Source organism: Mobula hypostoma, chromosome 1, assembly GCF_963921235.1.
Source record: "Mobula hypostoma chromosome 1, sMobHyp1.1, whole genome shotgun sequence".
NCBI lineage: Eukaryota > Metazoa > Chordata > Chondrichthyes > Myliobatiformes > Myliobatidae > Mobula > Mobula hypostoma.
Genome location: NC_086097.1, coordinates 38,717,568 through 38,737,188, shown reverse-complemented (window position 1 = coordinate 38,737,188; position 19,621 = coordinate 38,717,568). Strand labels below are relative to the sequence as shown.

Genomic DNA, 19,621 nt, shown 5'->3' with positions numbered 1-19,621 from the left:
GTAAGTACATAAAAGCAGAGCCAGAGAAGAAAGAACCACATTAGGGACATTTAAGAGACACTTAAATAGGCAAATAGATGGAAGAATATTGGAGGGCAATGTGAAAGGTTAGGGTTAGATGGATCTTAGAGCTGGTCAAGAGGTCAGCACCACAAAGTGACTAGAAGGGCGTGTACGACACGGTACTGTTCACGTTTTGTGTGGCAATATTAAACGATTTTATCGAGGTATCTCAGGGAGTTATACTGTTGGACGAGATTGTGCAGTGAGTGAGCAGAGACCGCAGGCTTAAGATTAGCTTGAAGTGTACATGAGGGAAGATCGAGGAATAATCAGAGAAAGATAAATATTTGATCATCTACATGTGCACGAAACTTGCAAATCAGCTGTCAGCTTCATGGGTAGCAAAGACTGATGGTCTGTCATCAATACTACTTTCATGCTTAATCACATAGATCAAAGTATCTTTATTTGCTTGCTTTGAGTGATCAGTCACCTACACCCTGCCAGAAATATACTGTATATCTACTGTACCAAACTCCGATTTTGGTAAAGAATTAAAAACATCAAATGTAATTGGACAAATTGCACTTGGAAATTCCTGTACTGAGGGGTTATTTCCCTGGTGTTTATTTTTAGTTTAGCAAAATCGCATTGCACTCCATAGCTGAAATAATGCCACATAATGGCACAACACTGACATAAATGTTACTCTCCTGAAGAGCTCACGATGTGAGTTATATGAAAATTCAAACTCAATGGGTTTCATAGAATATTACTTATCTTTAACTTCGAGATGAAATCTGATGGAACACAGTCATTGATGCTGACAAACAATAATCACAGAAAGAAAACATTTGAAAATTATTCATTCTTTAGTTCAAAAATTTTACAACTTTACAGAAAGAAATAAATATGAAAAAATATGAAAATTGGATTTTCAATTAACCAGTTGGAAATAATCTTACATTAACCCAATACGGTCTTCACTCTGAAACAATAACTCTATTTCTCTTTCTTCAGATGCTGCCTGACCCCCAAGTATTTCCAGAATATTCTGGTTTTATTTCAGATTTCCGTATCTGCCCTTTAATTGATTTTTACTTGCATAATTCCACTGCTGTTTCAAAATATGCTGGGCATAGATTGTTCTATGCTTAAAAACATGGCCACAATCTACGATCCAAATTTTCACCAGAAACCTCATGTAGCTTTATCCGTGAGCCTGTTGGGACTGTCACGAAATCAGCCAGGATTTCTTTCTGAAGCCAGCTCCTGGTGAGGATTCATGATGGGTCAGCACAGAATCTCAAATACATTTGCAACAACAGAAATGAAACACCACTGATGCAGGCTAGAAATGCTTTAACAGATTGCACATGGTTTTCTGGCAGTGAGGGGCATGGCAAGAGGGAATAAAAGAACATAGGCAGTGGCCCATTTTGGAACGTTCCCCGATTCTATTGCCAGAGCCTTAACAAATGCACAGCTAAGTCACTGAAGGCGTTATTACTAAGTTCCTTTCTCCAAGTCTGTGAAATTTGGTGTGATTGGGAATCTAAAGTGTACAAAGTGTTTAAGCCAGAATAGTCCTCAGAGCATGCATTTCCAAGCTCTTTGTCTTTTGTGACTTCAAAACCACTTGGTAAATATCCAAGGTTGCCAGTTCCAGTCTGGGTAATTTCTGACATAAATATATCAGGTATCCTGTGAATTTTGCCTGTGTGTTCCCAATTAGGCCTATAAATTAAGAATTCTGCAGAGGAGAAATGTTTGACCCTGGAAAAATATCTTTTTGATCTTTTTGAACTGCAGCATCTGCACTTTAGGCAACTTCAGGATGTCTAACCTGTTTTACCAGCCTCTTCAACAGGAAGACGGAATCAAGGGTGTAGCCTTAATACCAAGGAAAAGAAAAAATTGGTGAAACATCAATTAAAAATACCTGCTTAACTTTGACAGGCTCTGTCTTCATTTTATTGATATTAATTTTCAAGAACCAATACTAATTAATTGTAGTAATTGCAGAAGAATCACAGACAACAAAGAGAATGATCATAGATCAGTATAACCAACATGCTTTCTTTGAATCATTACTTGTGTGTAATAGTATTCCCAACACCCTATAATGTTTAAAACCTAATATAGGAAACTTTGTAATAGCAGGACAAGAGAGCCCTGAGAAATCAACATTTATCAAGATTAGTCTTAGAAGTTGCATATTAAATTACAAAGATGTGAACATGCAGACTTTCGTTCAGTGCTTATGTTACTCTTTAGCAATTACACAAGGACATTGTAACAATGTAACTTCGCCACATTGTTCTGCAGGCAGAAGTCTTATTGTTATCACAAATGTAACATCTTAAAAGGGTCATACAGCACACGCCAAGCAGATGCACAAGGTGTTCGCACAAATTGACGTTTAAAAATTGTATAACAGTTATAATAAATTAGAGGAAATAAATATTCCAAAGTTGAATCCTCTCAGTAGTAAACATACACAGAGATTAAGTGGGACATCTGATAACAATGTATCGAGCCATCCACTTCCTTCCTAAAATATACTGCATTGGTAATGAGCAATAGGTCCTCTTAACATTTTCCCCATGTTTGTATGGTCCTTCTCAAAGCACATGGTCATGTTTCAAACAGCTGAAGTCTGATATTTGGTAGTGAAACCCTTATATCACAGTGGCAAATTAAAGGTTCCGTGGACCATGCACGTGTTTAAAATAACGTTCTCACATTTTGAAAATGATAAGGCACATGTCAAGAATTTTTAAAATCCTCAAAGTTGTTACATTGTTCACTGAATAATTTTATATCTTCTTTTCAAGTAAGTTCCTGTTCTCTGGATTTTTGGTTTCATTAGTTACCCCATCATGCTCTGCCTCTGGGTGCTGAACGTAACTCGTTATCGCTGGAACATCTGTGTTGCTTTCTTTCTCTTCTTCATGATCCTTTTTCTCTTGATCCACTGCACAATTCCCAAACGTTTCATATATTTTTCTAACATCCTCTGCTATTTCTCTTTTAAGTTCTTTATTTTTGTATCTCTTGACTCCTCTCGAAGAAGATCCACATTTATTGATGATATTGTCTTCTGACGCTCCTTGCATGTGCTTGTCATATTGCCTTGCCTCCTTCTGCTGCAGACTGTTAGCATTGCCGTTTATACTTTCCTGAGATGATGCTTTGAACTGGCCTGTTTCCAGACCTGCAAATGCTAACCGTTTCTCAGGGGAGAGCATGTCCAGGGAATGAGCTCGCTGGTCCAAACCAAGCCGCCTTCGCTCCATGTTCCGGATCGTTGCTGCCCTCTGAAGTTTGTCATGAATCTCCACACTTAACCGTCTCCGAGTTTCCCTGAATTCTGCTGTCACATTAGCTTTCCATTCAGCAGCATGGGCTTTAATCTCACCAACCTGCAGATACATGAATCATTATTTATTCTCGCACAGCATGAATTAATAGAACACAAAACAGTTCAGCACAGGAACAGGCTCTTCGGCCTGCAATATCTGCACCAAACATCATAACAAATCAAACAAAGTCTCTTTTCCATATCCTTCCCTTCCTTGCATTTCCATGTGCCTATCTTAAAGCCTCTCAAAAGCCACCGTTGTATCAGTTTCCCTCACCCCTCATAGTGTGTTCCTGCACGTACAGCTGGCTGTGTAAAAAAAAAACTTACCCCACACATCTCCTTTCAACTTTCCTCCTCCCACCTTAAATTTATGTCCTCTAAATTTTGGCCTTTCTACCCTGGGACAAAGATTCTGATTATCCTACTTATGTCTTGCACAATTTAATAAACTTCTATCAGTCTCCAGAGCAAACAACTTAATAATCAAAGTAACATACGCAAGCTTAAAATTAGTGGCGAACAGAGGAATCTTTGTATAAATATTTTCCAAATTTCCAAATTCAAAACTCTGTGTCTGTTTCAATGGTCCCCTCCTTGGCCAGAATTTTAATTCCCCCAGTTCTTTTATTTAGGAAGGGCAGCAGACAGAAGCCTGGTAACCATAGGCTGGTGAGCATTATGTCAGTGGTAGTAACATTCCACGAGTAGGATTTATGTACATTCGGAAAGGGAGGAGCTGAACGGGAATAAATAACTTGGCTTTATGTGGAGGTTATCTTCTCTCACTAATCTGACTGAGTTTTCTTCAGGAGGTAACTAAGAAGATTGATGACAACTGGATGGTAGGTAACATCTACATGGACTTTTATAAGGTATTGACAAGGTTTTGCCTGATAGGTTGGTCCAGAAGGTTAGAGCAGATGGGATTCAAGTCAAACTGGCAATCTAGATCTAAAATTGGCTTGGTGATAGGAGGCAGTGGATAATAGATGAGGGATAGTTTTCTAATTGGAAGTCTGTGACTAGTCATGTGCCGTAGTGATTGGGACCTTTATTGTTTGTAGTATCTACTGCTGACACGGGTGCAAATGACGGAGAGGTGATTAGTAAGTTTGCAAATTACATCGAAATTTAAATTATCATGAATAGCAAGGAAGGTTGTCTAAGGGTACAGCAGGATATGTTGTAATTCTAGGGGGATCATTGATAGATGAAATTCCATCTTGGGCAGATATCAGGATGGCACAGGAGGAGCTGAGCACTGTAATGAACAGTCATGAGACAGTGCACACTGATGCCTTCCAGATCATCACAGGGACTTCATCCAGGCTAGGTTGAAGAAGTCTCTGACCAACTACCACCAATAAGTCACCTGGAAAACCAGGGGAGCCAACCCACTCGATCACTGTTACTCCACGATCAGGAACTTGTCATCTCACACTCGCACTTTGGCAAGTCCGTTCACCGGGCTGTACTTCTACTCCCGGCATACAGGCAGAAGCTGAGGAGCGCAGCACCGGTGGTGAGGGCCATGAAGGTGTATGGTCAAGGGAGGTGGAGGATAGCTCACAGTCTGCTTTGAATCGGTGCACTACACCACATTCAGGGATTCATCCTCAGATCAGCAAGAAGCGCGTGGATAAATGTGTGCCTTCAAGAGTGTTCTGTGTCTTCCCAAACCAGGAGGTCTGAATGAACCAGGAGAATCACAGGGATAGATCTGTGGCATTCAAGTCCAGTGATCCAGAATCCTACAAAAAGTCCAGGTAGAACCCATGGAAGGCCGTTGTGAGAGAGAGAAGGTAATTCCACAGGAAGTTAGTGATGCAGTTGATGCACAGGGTCTGCCTATGAAGCAAAAGCTAGCAGCATAAATGTTAGAGATGCCTCACTCCTAGATGAGCACAAAGTCTTTTATGCATGTTTGTATAGAGGGAGGGTAACATCACACCTGTGTGAATCCTCACGGGGAACCTGTGATCTCTGTCTTTCGAGGTCAACGTCAGAAAGTACCTCAAGAGGGTGCACCCTCACAAGGTGTCAGGTCCCAACAGTGTCCCTGACAGGGAACTTAAAACCTGTACGAACCCACAGGCTGGAGTGTTCAAGGATGTCTTCAAGCTCTCACTGCTGCAGTCTGAGGTTCCCACCTGCTTCAAAAGGGCACCAGTCATACTGGTGTCCAAGAAGAGCCAGATGAGCTGCTCAACAACTGTTGCTTGGTGGCATTCACATGCATTGTGATGAAGTGCATTTAGAAGTTGGTCATAGCTAGAACAATTCTTGCCTCAGCAGGAATGTGGAGCTACTGCAATTCGCCAATCACACCAGCAAGTCTACAACAGAAGCAGTCTCACTGGTTCTCCACTATGCTTTGGACCACGGTAAAATATACGTCAGACTGCTGTTAATCAATTACAACTCGGCATTCAACACCATCATCCCTTCAGTACTAATTGATAAGTTTTGAAACCTAGGCCTCTGTACCTCCCTCTGCAATTGGATCCTTGATTTGCACAGTCAGCATGAGCTGGTAATAACATCACCTTCTCACAGGTAATCAACACAGGCGCAACCACACTCATGACTGTGTGTCTAGGCACAGCTCAAATGCCATTATAAATTCACCAATTCCACCACTGTTGTTGGCAGAATCTCTGTAGACAATAAAGAGGCATACAGGAGTGAGACAGATCAGCTGGCTGAGTGATGCCTAAACACTATCCTTGCACTCAACTTCAACAAGACCAAGAAATTGATCGTGGAATTCAGGAAGGAGAAACCAGGAGAACAAACTCCAATCTTCATCGAGGAGTCAGCAGTGGAAAAGGTAAGCAGTTACAAGATCTTGGGGTCATTATCTCAAACGATCTAACCTGCGTCCAACATACTGATGCAATCATGAGGACAGCGCCTCAAAGGTTCTATTTTATCAGGCATTTGAAGAAATTTGGTCGTCACCAAAGAATCTTGCAAATTTCTCCAGATGTGGCAGAGAGCATTCTGACTGGTTGTATCACAGCCTGGTGTGGAGGCTCCACTGTACAGGATGGCGAGAGGCTGCAGAGAGTTGTAGACTCAGCGAGCTCCATCACTGATACAACCCTCCCCTCCAGCGAGGACATCTTCAAGGGGCAGTACTTCAGGAAGGACCCTCACCATCCAGGTCATGCCCTCTTCTCATTACTACCATCAGGGAGGAGATGTAAGAGCCCGAAGACCCACACCCAATACTTTAGTCACAGATTTTGCCCCTCCACCAACAGATTTCTGAGCAACCCCTGAACCCATAAACACTACCTCATTTTGCGTCATTTGCACTATTTGTTCATTCGTTTGTTTGTTTATTTTTGTGACTTTAAGTAATTTCTGTGTCTTGCACTGTACTGTTGTCACAAAACAACAAATATTACGACATTTTTCAGTGATAATATATCTGATTCTGATTCTCAACAAGTGCAAGGTGATGCAGTTTGGGAAGTCATATATTGGTGGGACAAATACAGTAAGTAGTCGTGTGCTGAGGAATGATGGTAAACAGAGACTCTGTGGGGTTCAAATCTACTGCTCCCAGAAACTGGCAATGCAGGCAGATACTCTGGCAAAGAAAGCATAAGGCATGCTTGCTTTCATACTGTAGGTCAAGGCTAGAACATCAGTCTTGGCAAACTGCATCTGGTTAGACTGCGCTTGGAGTAGTGTGTGCAGTTCTGTTACCACACTACGGGAAGGATTGATTGCAGGGGAGACTCACTAGGGTGTTGACTGGATCTTTAGTTATGGGGAGAGGTGAAATAGGCTGGGCTTGTCTTCCCTGAAGTGTAGGTGTGAGAAGGGTATTCTGATGGAGATATGTATGACAGACGAGGGTAGGTCGATAATCAGAACTTTTTACCCCATAAAGGTTTCAAATGCAAGGGAGCACCGGTTTAAGGTGAGGTAGAGGATTTTTAAAGGGGATTCGATTCTTTTTTTACACAGAAGGAGGTTGATATCTAGAACCTACTGCCAGAGTAGGTGTTGGAATCAAACACAATCACTTTGTTTAGGTGCCACAGAAGGACAGGGACCTAATGTGGGCAAATTTGATTAGTGCAGATGGGCAGAATGGTGGATGGGGTAGGCTGAAGGCCCATTTCTATGCTGTATGATTCCATAACTCAATGAAAACTAACAAAATCTGAACAGAGAATACCAGAGCAAAGCTTTGTAAAGTTTTATGATTTCAGAAGGAAAGGCGGGCAGAAAGTGTGAAGGAAGTTTGACAGATTAAGCCACCACAACTATAGATGTTAATATGTAATGTTAACTATTAATGTACATGTCACCAAATCAGAATGAGTTCTGAAAGTAGGAAATATTACTAATGAGGAATAAAAAGATAAAAATAAAGATCTCCAGAATTCTTAAGCCGCAATCCTTACAATAACACAGAGTTCAGGCATAAAGCCAGCCTTGGTTAAGATTAGCATGCTGCCTTACAGGCTGTCAATTCAAGTCCAATTTGAAAGGTCTGAGTGTTAATCTACTTGGATGCCCCAAATTGTTTCCACCATCTACAAGGAAAAAGTCTGGAGCATGATGGAATACTTTCCACTTGCCTGGATGAGTGCAATGCCAACAGCACTCAAGAAGTTCGACACCATCCAGGGCAAATCAGCCTGCTTGATTGGCACCCTAGCATTCATATCCTCCATCACCGGTGCATCAGGGTTGCAGTATATGCCATCTACAAATGAAGTGTAGTTACTTGCCCAAACTACTCCAATAGCACCTCCCACAACTCCACCACAGAGAGACACGGGCAGCAGGTGTATAGGAAGACCACCATGTTTCTCTTCACACCATGCTGACTTGAAAATTCCTTTATTGCTGCTGCCACTATATCCCCGAATTCCAAATCCAACATTTCCTGGGAATACCTTTACCAGAAGGACTGAAGTGGCTCACGAAGTTAGATTGGCATCACCTTTTCAGGAACAATTTGGAATGAACACTATTTTCTTTGCCAGAAATGCCTGTATTCCATAAAGAGACTAAACTAAAAACTTCCCTACTGTGCCAGGAGTGTGCTGCTTTGTGTGAAGTTCCAAAGTTTGATTGAGATGGTAAAACGATCATGCCAGTCCTCCCAGAAATGCAAAAGAGACTATTTTGATCATAATATTTGTGCCAGCTTCTTGGAAAAGCTCTCCACTTATCCCACTCCCCTACTCATTTCCAAAGCCTTTTCTTTTGTATTTCTTGCTCAAGCATCCCATAAAAATGGCATTTGAGGTCCTGTCCCTGTTCCATTCCTCCTTGATCAGTGCTGGAATTGTCCAGGCCGGTGATATCTGTGTTTCAGACCTGGACCAGGTTAGCTTGGCTAATGGGAATAAGTACTGGTGTTGGGCACAATTTGCAAAATTCGGTCTGGATTTTCTTTTAATTGAAGAATTATTTTTGATTGTTCTGATACTGAGCCTCTAGATTTAAAAACAAAATTACCTCTTGAATCTATCTACAATAAACAACAGTGTGAGCTAATTAATGTTTTTAATGATCCCTAGGTACTAAATGGAGACATCCTAACTTCATTTCAGTCTGGTGCACCCTTTAGAGTGAAGCCTTTAAATACACCCATCTCAGCAGGTCCCTCAAGTGTTCTGGATCCATGCAATGCTGGTGAATGTGTCATGGGTTGTTATGGAAACGGGCATTCATTAATGTTTGTGACATCTTTAGATTTAGTGTTTTCCACTAAGTTTGCAATTTAGTTTTAAAACCTTACAGTTAACCTTAGCTTTTGCAATGCTCGAGTAGAATTGTGAAGCCTTACTAGTGATGACTGTGTCAGACCCAGATGTTTCCTGAATTGAATTTTGTGATCAATAAAGGAAACAAAGTCTATTTTTAATTCAATTCATGACCTTGGTGCGTCTATGTACAATGCACCTTGCCTGTACAAATGATCATTTAAATCTGAATAAAAGTCATGATTGAGTTGAAAATGTACCCTCAATATATTATTCTTGGCATTTAGCACTTAACTTCCTGTGTCGCTGTTTTGCCTGTGTATTTCTGCCTTTTGGGTGAAGCCTGCAGTGTCTTACAAACTATAGTTTCAATATATTTGATGGGGAGATCATTTTCCAAGGGTTCAGGTTCTTAGCAGTCTTTGGTTCACCCATCAATATCTAAGGGCCATGTTTAGAGACCACAACACACCCTCTCTAATTAAGGCCAATCATAATTAACTCTACCACTTCATTTAACTGCAGGGATATTGTGTTGCGGGTTGCCTAGTAAACGAATGTATTGAATGGGAACACGCTGCAGCTACTGTGAACTTGTCAGCAGCTCTGCAGTGGCGTATCACTTGGTAACTGTAATGGGGCAAAAACTGCATCAGCATATGCCAAAAGTGACTGATGATAGTTTATCAGAGATAACTACAGACCAGTTAACCGATGGAAACCAGAACGGGCAAAGAGCATTTTTGGCGGCAATATTCCTGAGAATCAATATTCCACGTGGAACGCAATGCCGGTGGCAATGGTGGAAGCGGATACAATAGGTCTTTTAAGAGCCTTTTAGATGGGTACAAGGAGCTATGGGGGGCTATGCGCTAGGAAAATTCTAGGCAGTTTCTAGAGTTGGTTACATGGTCGGCACAACATTGTGGGCCGAAGGGCCTGTAATGTGCTGAAAAAAAAGACAAAAACTCTAACACATGGCTGGAAAGGAGACCTGGATTTAAGTATTCAAATAACTTCAACAAGATTCTGTACTCCATAGTGTCAATATTAGGAGTAGAGCTCAAAGAATTGGCTGTTAAAGACTATGTCTAATGTTTGCACCTGCTTCATATTCCAAAATGTAAAGCCCACATAGTGACCTCCAATTGCACAGTCCAATGTACCCCTGGATACTAAAAAATACCTATTTCATTGTTTGCACTATGTGAGAGGGTGTCACTCTCTATTACACCCAAGGTGTCCAAAGTCTCTTTATTACTCCTACAGTGACCACTCAGTAAGAAATGAAATACATTTAAAGTTTTCAGCAGTAAAACTAAAAGACTAATGGCACACCGGTAAGTTTTTATGAATCACCCAGAACATTTTCCAGTTGAAGATTCATGTGGCATTGAACAATTTTGTTTTTGCTTTAAAAACCCACACATTGTCCTGCCCCAGGACATACCACACATTCCTTATCCCTTAGCTGAACTTCCAGTATTCAAATGAAGTTTTTTTTTAAAAGCAGATGCTCAAATAGGAAATGCTGGAGCTACTCAGCTTGTTCACTTAGTGGAAAGAGAAAAGTAGTTAAAATTTCAGGGACTAATGAGGACAGAATGAATGTTTCAGTTTACACCTGGAACATCAACTTTGTTTCACTTTCCACATATTCTGCCTGATCTGCTGAATGATTCCAGAACTTCCTGTTTATGTGTTTGTTTTCAGACCTGTCTGATCTCCCTCTCAGTGTGAACAAACAAATGAAGTGATTTTCAGTACCTATATGCAGAGCAACATTGATCCCTGCACTCCTGTACACTCCTAAGGTCAAGAATGCCCACAGCGTCCACCTCAGGGCACCATAAAGCTAATCTGCAAAATCTCTCAAATTCTCTGAATGATAAGCAAACCAATATCAGCGCCTTTTTCCAGGGCAACATCTCCATCTTCAAGAGCACAATTATAGTGGATCAGGTTCTATAATTCTCACACCCAACATCGGACAACCTGTCCCAATCAAGGGAAGAGATGACAAGCCAGGCAGAGGAAAAGATTGAGCAACATGCACAAAGCTTCCTTGAAGAAAAGCAACATCTCACTGACTCCTGGGAATCACTGGCCATGACCATGTAAGATAAAGTATATTTTCAGTCATGCTCTGTCTACTTTGGCATTGCTCCTGATAGAATTGAACCTGTTATAGATTTGTTGCCAGAGACAAATGGATCTGGGAAACAATCTTAATCTATTCCATCACAAAGCCCCACTCCTATAAATAGTTTAGTGATGTTTACAGGAGCAAATATAACATCTTACCTCCTCCTTTGTTTTCCTGGATATCACACGCAGCCAGTCTCCGATCATGCTGAGGACAGCTGCAAAGTAAGCCAGGCCAACCAAGATCCAGAACCAGACCAAAGGCTTATACCATTCTCGATAAAGGATAGTTATGTTTCCACCTGCACAAAATAGATGACATGAAGCTGAGTACATAGAATTCAACTTTTAGTTGCTTCTTTCTAAATTGAAAAATGATGATTTAATTTCTCTGTAATAGTTATCCTGAATTCCACCACCTGAGGAAATTATTCAGTAACAGTGGAAACACAGGGACCAGGCACCAGCATGGCCAGAAACATCAGTGATGTCCAATTCAAGTTCACCAAAGTTTTCATCAATACTAATAGAAACATTATCAGTTTTAAGAACATTGACCTTGAGTTGGCTTATTAGTTTGAATGAAACTGTCCTACTGTACATCAAGATGGAATCAAAAAGCTAAATTTATATTTTTCAATGAGAAATCAACAATCTGTCTACAAATGTCTTTCTGTCAGTTTGTACTGGAATACAATACAGACTGTTGTTTGTCTAATTTCAACATTTGGTGTTACAGTACAAACAATTGGAGCAGATATAGACAATTCGGCCCATTGAGCCTGCTCTGGCATTCAACCTCAAACATTGTTTTCCTGGTTTATTCCCGAATCCAGTGAACCCTATACTTCCCAGATATCTACCAGATTCAGTTTTCATTGCAATCAGTTCCAGAGCTTCAAAGGCCATCCAGGGTAGGGAAATCCAAAGATCCGCCAGCCTTTGAGTAATGGAATTTCTCTTTATTTCAAATGCTTTACCCCAGTCAGGTAAATGCGATCTCTGGATTGTAACTTCTTACCAGAGGAAGTATGCTCCCAATATCAACTCTTTTGAACCATTGAAGAATTTAGCACATTACCATGAGGTCGTGATTCACTCTTCTAAACTTACCTATTCTCTCTCCTCTGTAGCAACAATCAGAATCAGAATCAGGTTTAATATCACCGGCATATGGTGTGAAATTTGTTAACTTTGCAGCAGCAATACAAGATAATAGTGTAATGCCCTGGTTTATTTACATTTTTACTCCTAATGTAGGGTATTTCATAGCTTTCTGTAAGGCAGTGTGTCCTACTGGTAGAATGTTTTGGTTTCAGCTAAAGATAAGGGGCTATGATGTTCAACTTAGGAATGTTGTGTCAGCCAATCAGGATGGTGGAATTGGGAGAAGGTTCTAGAGAGAGCTTGGCGGCAGAGAGAGATTTGTGACAGACACTGGTGGGGTTTGTGGTCTATGGGGGGGGAGGCAGAGAAGATTGAGAAGGTAGCCCATAGGATTCGATCTGGTGGGAAGAGGCTTTGTGAGATGAAAGAGTCCAAGATGGGAAGTTCTGTTGGTGATTGGTGATGAGAATTCAGTGCTGTGAGTAATGGTCATACCCAGCTTTTGGACAACACGAGCTCCAATGCCTGTGCATATTTAGACTTGTTTAGTTGTAATGGGCTCTTTTATTAATTTTTTCTTTTTGTTCTATTAATAACTGTTTGATAAAGCTGAAATTAGTCAATACACTTACTTTGTAATTGTATGCAGTGTACAATCTGTTATTTCTTGCCGACTGATAACTGTGTGGGGGCAGTAATTACACAGTATTCACTCAAATCACCATTCCATTCATTGAAACATCCTAACTTTCCTGTTTGGTTGAACCTAAATCATACCGACCCTAGACTATATTGTTTATGAAAGGTGACCTTCTCACCACTGAGCCAGGAGGCTATTAGCAGCGTTAAATTAAAATAGTAGTGCAAAAATAGGAATTAAAACATCATTAAGTAGTGTTCAGGGGTTCAATATCCATTCAGAAATTGAAGGCAGAGGGGAAGAAACTATTCCTGAATCACTGAGCATGTGGCTTCAGGCTTCTGCCATTCCTTCCTGACAGTAACAGTGAGAAGAGGGCATGTCTGGGTGGTGGGGGTCCTTAACGATGGATGTCGCCTTTTTGAGGGACTGCTCCTTGAAGATGGCCTGGAGACTAAGGAGGATAGAGCCCATGATGGGCCTGACTAATTTTACAATACTCCGCAACTTACTTCGATCTTGTGCGGTAACCTTCCCCCGCCCCCACCCCACCAGACAGTGATGAAGCCAGGTAGGATGCTCTTTTTAATAGCTGTATCGAGATGTTGGGTCCAGGTTAGATCCTTAGCGATATTGACACCCAGGAACTTGAAATTGCTCACTCTCTCCACTTCTGATCCCTCTTTGACGACTGTTGTATGTTCTCTCATCTTACCGTTTCTGAAGTCCATAATCAGTTCTTTGGTCTTACTGACATTAAGTGCAGGGTTGTTGCTGTGAGACCACTCAATTAGCTGGTGTATTGCGCTCCTGTACATGTTCTCATCACCATCTGAGATTCTGCCAAGAATGTTTGTATAGTCAGCAAATTTATCGATGGTATTTGAGCTGCGCCTAACCACACAGTCATGGGTTTAGAGACAGTAGAGCAGTGGGCTAAGCACACATCCCTGAGGTGTGCCAGTGTTGATTGTCAGCGAGGTGGAGGTGTTAGTTCCAATCCATACAGATTATGGTCTTCTGATTAGGAAATCATAGATCCAGTTACAGAGGGAGGTACAGATGTCCAGGTTCTCGAGTTTTTCCAATCAGAACTGTAGGAATGATGGTGTTAAACGCTGAGCTGTGGTCAATAAACGGCATCCTGACATAGGTATTTGGCCACGTGGAGAGCCAAAGAGATCGTGTCCACTGTAGACCTATTGTGGCAATAAGCAAATTGCAGTGGGTCCAGGTCCTTGCTGAGACAAGAGTTGATTCTAGCCATAACCAACCACTCGTAGATGTGAGTGCCACTAGACAATCATCGTGAAGGCAGCTAACCCTGCTCTTCTTGGGCACACGTGTAATTGTCGCCCTTTTGAAGCAGGTGGGAACTTCCAACTGTAGCAACGAGAGATTGAAAATGTCTTTGAACTCCCCTGCCAATTGGTTGGAACAGGTTTTCAGAGCCTTGCCTGGTATGTCATTGGTGTCTGTCGCCTTGCAAGGGTTCACCCTCTTGAAAGACAGCCTGACATCAGTCTCTGAGACAGAGATCACAGGGTCATTGGGTGCTGCAGGGATCCTCATAGCTGTAGTTTTATCCTCCCTTTCTTAGCAACATAAAATAGGTTGAGCTCATCTGGGAGTGATGCATCACTGCCACTTATGCAGTTGGGTTTCACTTTGTAGGAAGTAATGGCCCGCAGACCCCCTGCCAGAGTTGATGTGCATCCGATTTCGCCTCCAACCTCATTCAGAATTATTCCTTTGCTTTTGAAATAGCTCTCAGCAAGTCATACCTGGTTTTCTCGTATAGACTTGAATGCCACAACACTAGCCCTCAATAGACTACGAAGCTCCTGGTTTATCTGTGGCTTTTGGTTTGAGAATGTACAGTAAGTTTTCGTAGGCATACATTCACCCACGCAGGTTGTAATGAAATCGGTAACAACTGTGGCATACTCATTCAAATTCGAAGCTGAATCCCTAAATACAATCAGGTCTACCGATTCAAAGCAGTCCTATAAGCACTCCTGCGTCTCCCTTGTCCATATCTTTTTGGTCGTCACTACTGGTGTTGCAGTCTTCAGTCTCTGCCGAAACTCAGGGAGTAGAAGTACAGCCAGGTGATCAGACTTTCCAAAGTGTGGGCGTGGGATAGCATGGTAAGCACTTTTGATGGTGGTGTAACAGTGGCCCAGTGTGATGGTTCCTCTGGTGCTACAAGTGGTTTGTTTCAAGCTGTTCTGGTTAAGATCCCCCATAATGATGGGGAAGGCATCAGCATGTGCTGTTTCTTGCCTATTGATCACAACGCTCAATTCGTCCAGAGCTTGCTTGATGTTGCATTCAATACTCCAGGTATAACCTTACCAAGGCCCTATATAACTGCAGTAAGGCAGCCTTACTCTTGCACTCAAATTCTCTCATTACGAAGGCAAAGGCACCACTTGCCTTCCTAATTGCCTGCAGCATATGCATCTGCCTGATTTATCCTGTTGCTATTGTTCTAATCCTCTGTAAAGTTTATTTACATTGATTTATATTGTGCATCAACACTCTTTCAATTATTTACATCTTCACTCAGCATAATGCATTATGCAATGATATTATCGTGACACACAACCCTGCAGTTAGAGAAGTATCAAAAAATACATGAAGCCAACCAATGGAAACCCAATAAACACAAGAGGTACTGTAGATGCTGGAAATCCAGAGCAATACACACAATGTAGTGGAGGAGCTCAGCAGGTCAGGCAGCATCTATGGATGGATGAGAATACACAGTCAATGTTTTGGGCCGAGACCCTTCTTCAGGACAGGAGTGTCATCAGAAACCCCATAAAATTGGTCTACTTATCAAAGCATGCTCTCAAATGGCACTGCTTGGGCTACTTCAGTGAAAACTAAAACTCGGCAATGTATTTTCCTGTCAAAGTGAAATCTCTGCTTCTTTTTTCAATTTATTTTGTTATTTGTTTTTGCCATTTTAGGTCCACAAGCTTCATAATTGTCCTACGTCACAGCACTGGGGAGTGATCTATCAGCACTTTTCCAAGGTTTATAATACGAAGGCAAAGAGTAAAGCACCAAGAGTTAAAACGTTAGATGAATTAAATCAACACGTTTAAGCAAAAACTACCATTTCATTCATTCACTTGTTCCAATCATTTCTAAATTTTCTACAGTTATATTTACTGTATAGTTTCTCCACAGAGTATTAGCAACAATAGAATAGCTAGCTAATAATTTGATATTGAATCACAGATATTACTTTCCTGCAATTTACAGGGTATTTTCAAAGAAGATGTATTTGTTCCAAAAGTCACAACAAAAGCAGGATGAGGGAGCAGCGCAAGTCCAGTGGTAACAATTTATTACGATGGTAATATCTGCTTTCTGTTCTTATTTAATCCTTAAACAACATCTGACAGAACAAATTATCTGATCGATGTAAATAAAAGGAAAATTTTAGATGCTAGAAACACCCTGTAGGTCAAACAGCGTCTGTGGAAAAGATTCCTGTCTGCCACATGTGCTGCCTGACCTTGAACATTTTCCAGCACTTGTTTCAAATATCTGGCCACATATTCCATGGTTGTGGAAGCTGTTGAACTGAAAATGGTGGTTTCATTTACTGCACTACAACACTAAGTGCATGACAAAAAAAAAAGAGACAATGCTGGAATATACATCCACACCTATTGATCATATATAATATTGTATCAGGTTTGGGAAGAGCTAAAGCTACTGAGGGTAGCACTAGTCTTCTCATTTTGTCTGCATAACCATCTGCACCAATCCAGCAAAAATTGACAGATTTTAACTGTCATATTAATATAGATTCACACAATAGTTTTTTCATTATAGCTTGAACTTCACTACAATACATTTGTATCTACCTTGGGTTTAATATATGTGTGTTTTTATTCTGTTTGAGGTGCTATAGTGATAAGAATATAATAAATTACTATGAGACATGGGGAGCTGCAAAACCACAAGTATCTTGTTAATTTCACACTTCATGCACGCACTGTGCAAGAATGCATACATCATACACATACACAAAACACCTTTCCCAATTCTGAACTAAAAGAATGATTCACATTTTGACGTGTTTTTTTTTTGCAGATTTAACCCGTTCCACAGATTTTCTTTCACTTTCTCAAAGAATTGAAATTGTGTCATACTCTTGACCTGGGGAAAGTATCACTGCCAGATTCAGTTTGGCTAAATTCTGTGTCATTTCGGTCCCAGCTTCCATAGGTTCTATTGGATCAATCTCTGGAATACAATCTTTGGGATACATATGTGCATCACTCTTTGATATTTTGTTGTGTATCTCTTGCAGAAATTAAATGAATTAAGTGCACACTTCCAGTTTCATCTCCTCTTTGTCTACATACTTCATAAGACCATAAGACATAGGAGCAGAATTAGGCCATCTGGCCCATCGATTCTGCTCCGCCATTCAATCATGGCTGATCCTTTTTATCTACCTTCTCTTCAACCCCAGTTCCTGGCCTTCTCCCCGTAACCTTTGATGCCATGTCCAGTCAAGAATCTATCAATCTCTGCCTTAAATAAACCAATGACCTGACCTCCACAGCTGCATGTGGCAACAAATTCCACAAATTCATCAGCCTTTGGCTAAAGAAATTTCTCCATATCTCTGTTTTGAAAGGGCGCCCCTCTATCCTGAGGCTGTGCCCTCTTGTCCTAGACTCTCCCACCATGGGAAACATCCTTACCATATCTACTCTCTCTAGGCCTTTTAACATTCGAAAGGTTTCAGTGAGAGCCCCCTCATCCTTCTGAATTCCAGCGATTACAGACCCAGAGCCATCAAACGTTCCTTGTATGATAACCCTTTCATTCCTGGAATCATCCTTGTGGACCTCCTCTGGATCCTCTCCAATGTCAGCACAGTCTATTACTGCAACATCCCATTTCCAAACATCTGATCTGCCTGGTGCTGTCAACACACAGGTTATGTCACCTATGTCTGCCTCTGTGGCTTGAGTCATGATTTTTTTTGGGTCCTTACTGCTTCTCTTCCACCCCTCATTATTTGATGAGCTAAACTCAGTTGTACTCCGAGCCTTCACGTTAATTGGGCCATTGGTGAGTCGGGTCAACTGCCTACTAGGAACAACTCTTAAAGACCAAAAACTAATTGAGAAAAGAGCCAGGATTCACTTTGTTTATTTGGGACATGAAGCAGCTTAATTGGGACAGAGGACAGTTGCTGAACAGTTTTTAACCAATCGGTCATGTGCACTTCTGTGGCCGTTAGACACTACACCCTGCTTAGAGCAAGCAGTTTGAAGTAGCGTTGGTTGCATTACTTTGTGTTCAAAAAGCAGTAATTTTGGTGGGAGATAAGCAGCGAGACAATTTGGAACTGTTTTGCTCGCTGTGGTTTGCAAGCCTTCAGGCTCAGAGATGCCAGAAACCACTGGGAGTGGAAATGAAACAATTGCACTACTTCAACAAGTTAAGAAATTCAAAGAATTTGAAGGCATTGACAATCATCTTGAATGTTACAATAAAAGTGAAGATTTGGAGGATGTAATCATCAAAAACTTTGAATGAAGCCTGCCCATTATCTTCACTAGGTGTCTGCACGGATTTTGTTCAGTTACAGTCGTTCAAAGGAACACAGTTGTGTACACTGGATTGTGTACACAGTTGTGTCCTCCATTGGTAAGTATGAGGAACTAATACCATTTCATAGCACTGCTGTAGTATTGGTAGTGTTTTAATTTTTTCTGTATTTCATTTAAATACATAATTTGTTACTTAGTTAAACAGATATTTGACTTTTTTATACTTTTTAAATTATTTCCATGAAATTTCGGGAATTGGGGCAGCCGCATAATTGGGCCAAAATATACCGGTGCCAATGTGTTCTAACTAACGGGAATCCACAGTAACTGTAATTCAGCAGGATTATAATTTGTTGAGCAACATGGCATTACCCAAGATTAACAAAATGTTACATAATCTATATCTGTTGTAATACTTGAACCCTCAGATTTATTCTTATCTATTCATTTGAAAACAGTTCCTTTTGACAGCTGATCTTCTGTAAATCATCTTTTACCATTTTCAATGTGATAGCCATACATACACAGTACCATTATGAAACTTCTACTTTCAATCATGTGATCACATTGAAAAAAAAGAATGCTCCATCTTTGCAGCCATTATCAAAACTGCTGACTTAGACCAGGATTTGTGAACAAAGCCAGAATTTACAGCTTGTGACTAAAGTAAAGGTCAAGCCTTTCGCAACTGATGAAACATTTTTCACTCCAGAAAAATTTCTGTTACCTTCTTCTCAGTCTGAGCCTGATTTTTCTCTATTTTTTTAAGCACAAACATTGTTGATTTTTTTGTTGTTGCCTCAAATTCATTTTTTGCCTTTCTTCTTCACGCATGCAATGTCATCAGAACTGACGGAAGTTGTTTTATTGCCTTACACTACAACAAGGAATGGCTTAAGTTCTGCAATGTTTTCAAGTTTTCTTGCCTTCACATTGTTCCCACTTTTTTCTTTGACTGGTTGCAATCCATTTGCATAACCTTTTCATCCAAGATAACTTTTTTTCTGTAAGAATGCATATTTAAATC

At 40.8% G+C, this 19,621-nt stretch overlaps 1 protein-coding gene across 1 annotated transcript in view; it reads right to left on the bottom strand.

The window, feature by feature from the left end:
* Positions 1-606: 606 nt before the first annotated feature.
* Positions 607-19,621, bottom strand: part of LOC134353866 (potassium channel subfamily K member 10-like) — a 45,285-nt gene continuing 26,270 nt past the window's right edge. The window contains exons 6-7 of the mRNA XM_063062391.1: positions 11,413-11,555; positions 607-3,428 (exon numbers count right to left, since the gene is read on the bottom strand). Coding sequence (XP_062918461.1) covers positions 2,823-3,428; positions 11,413-11,555 — 749 coding nt within the window. The 3' untranslated portion in view covers positions 607-2,822. The remainder of the gene's footprint in view (positions 3,429-11,412; positions 11,556-19,621) is intronic.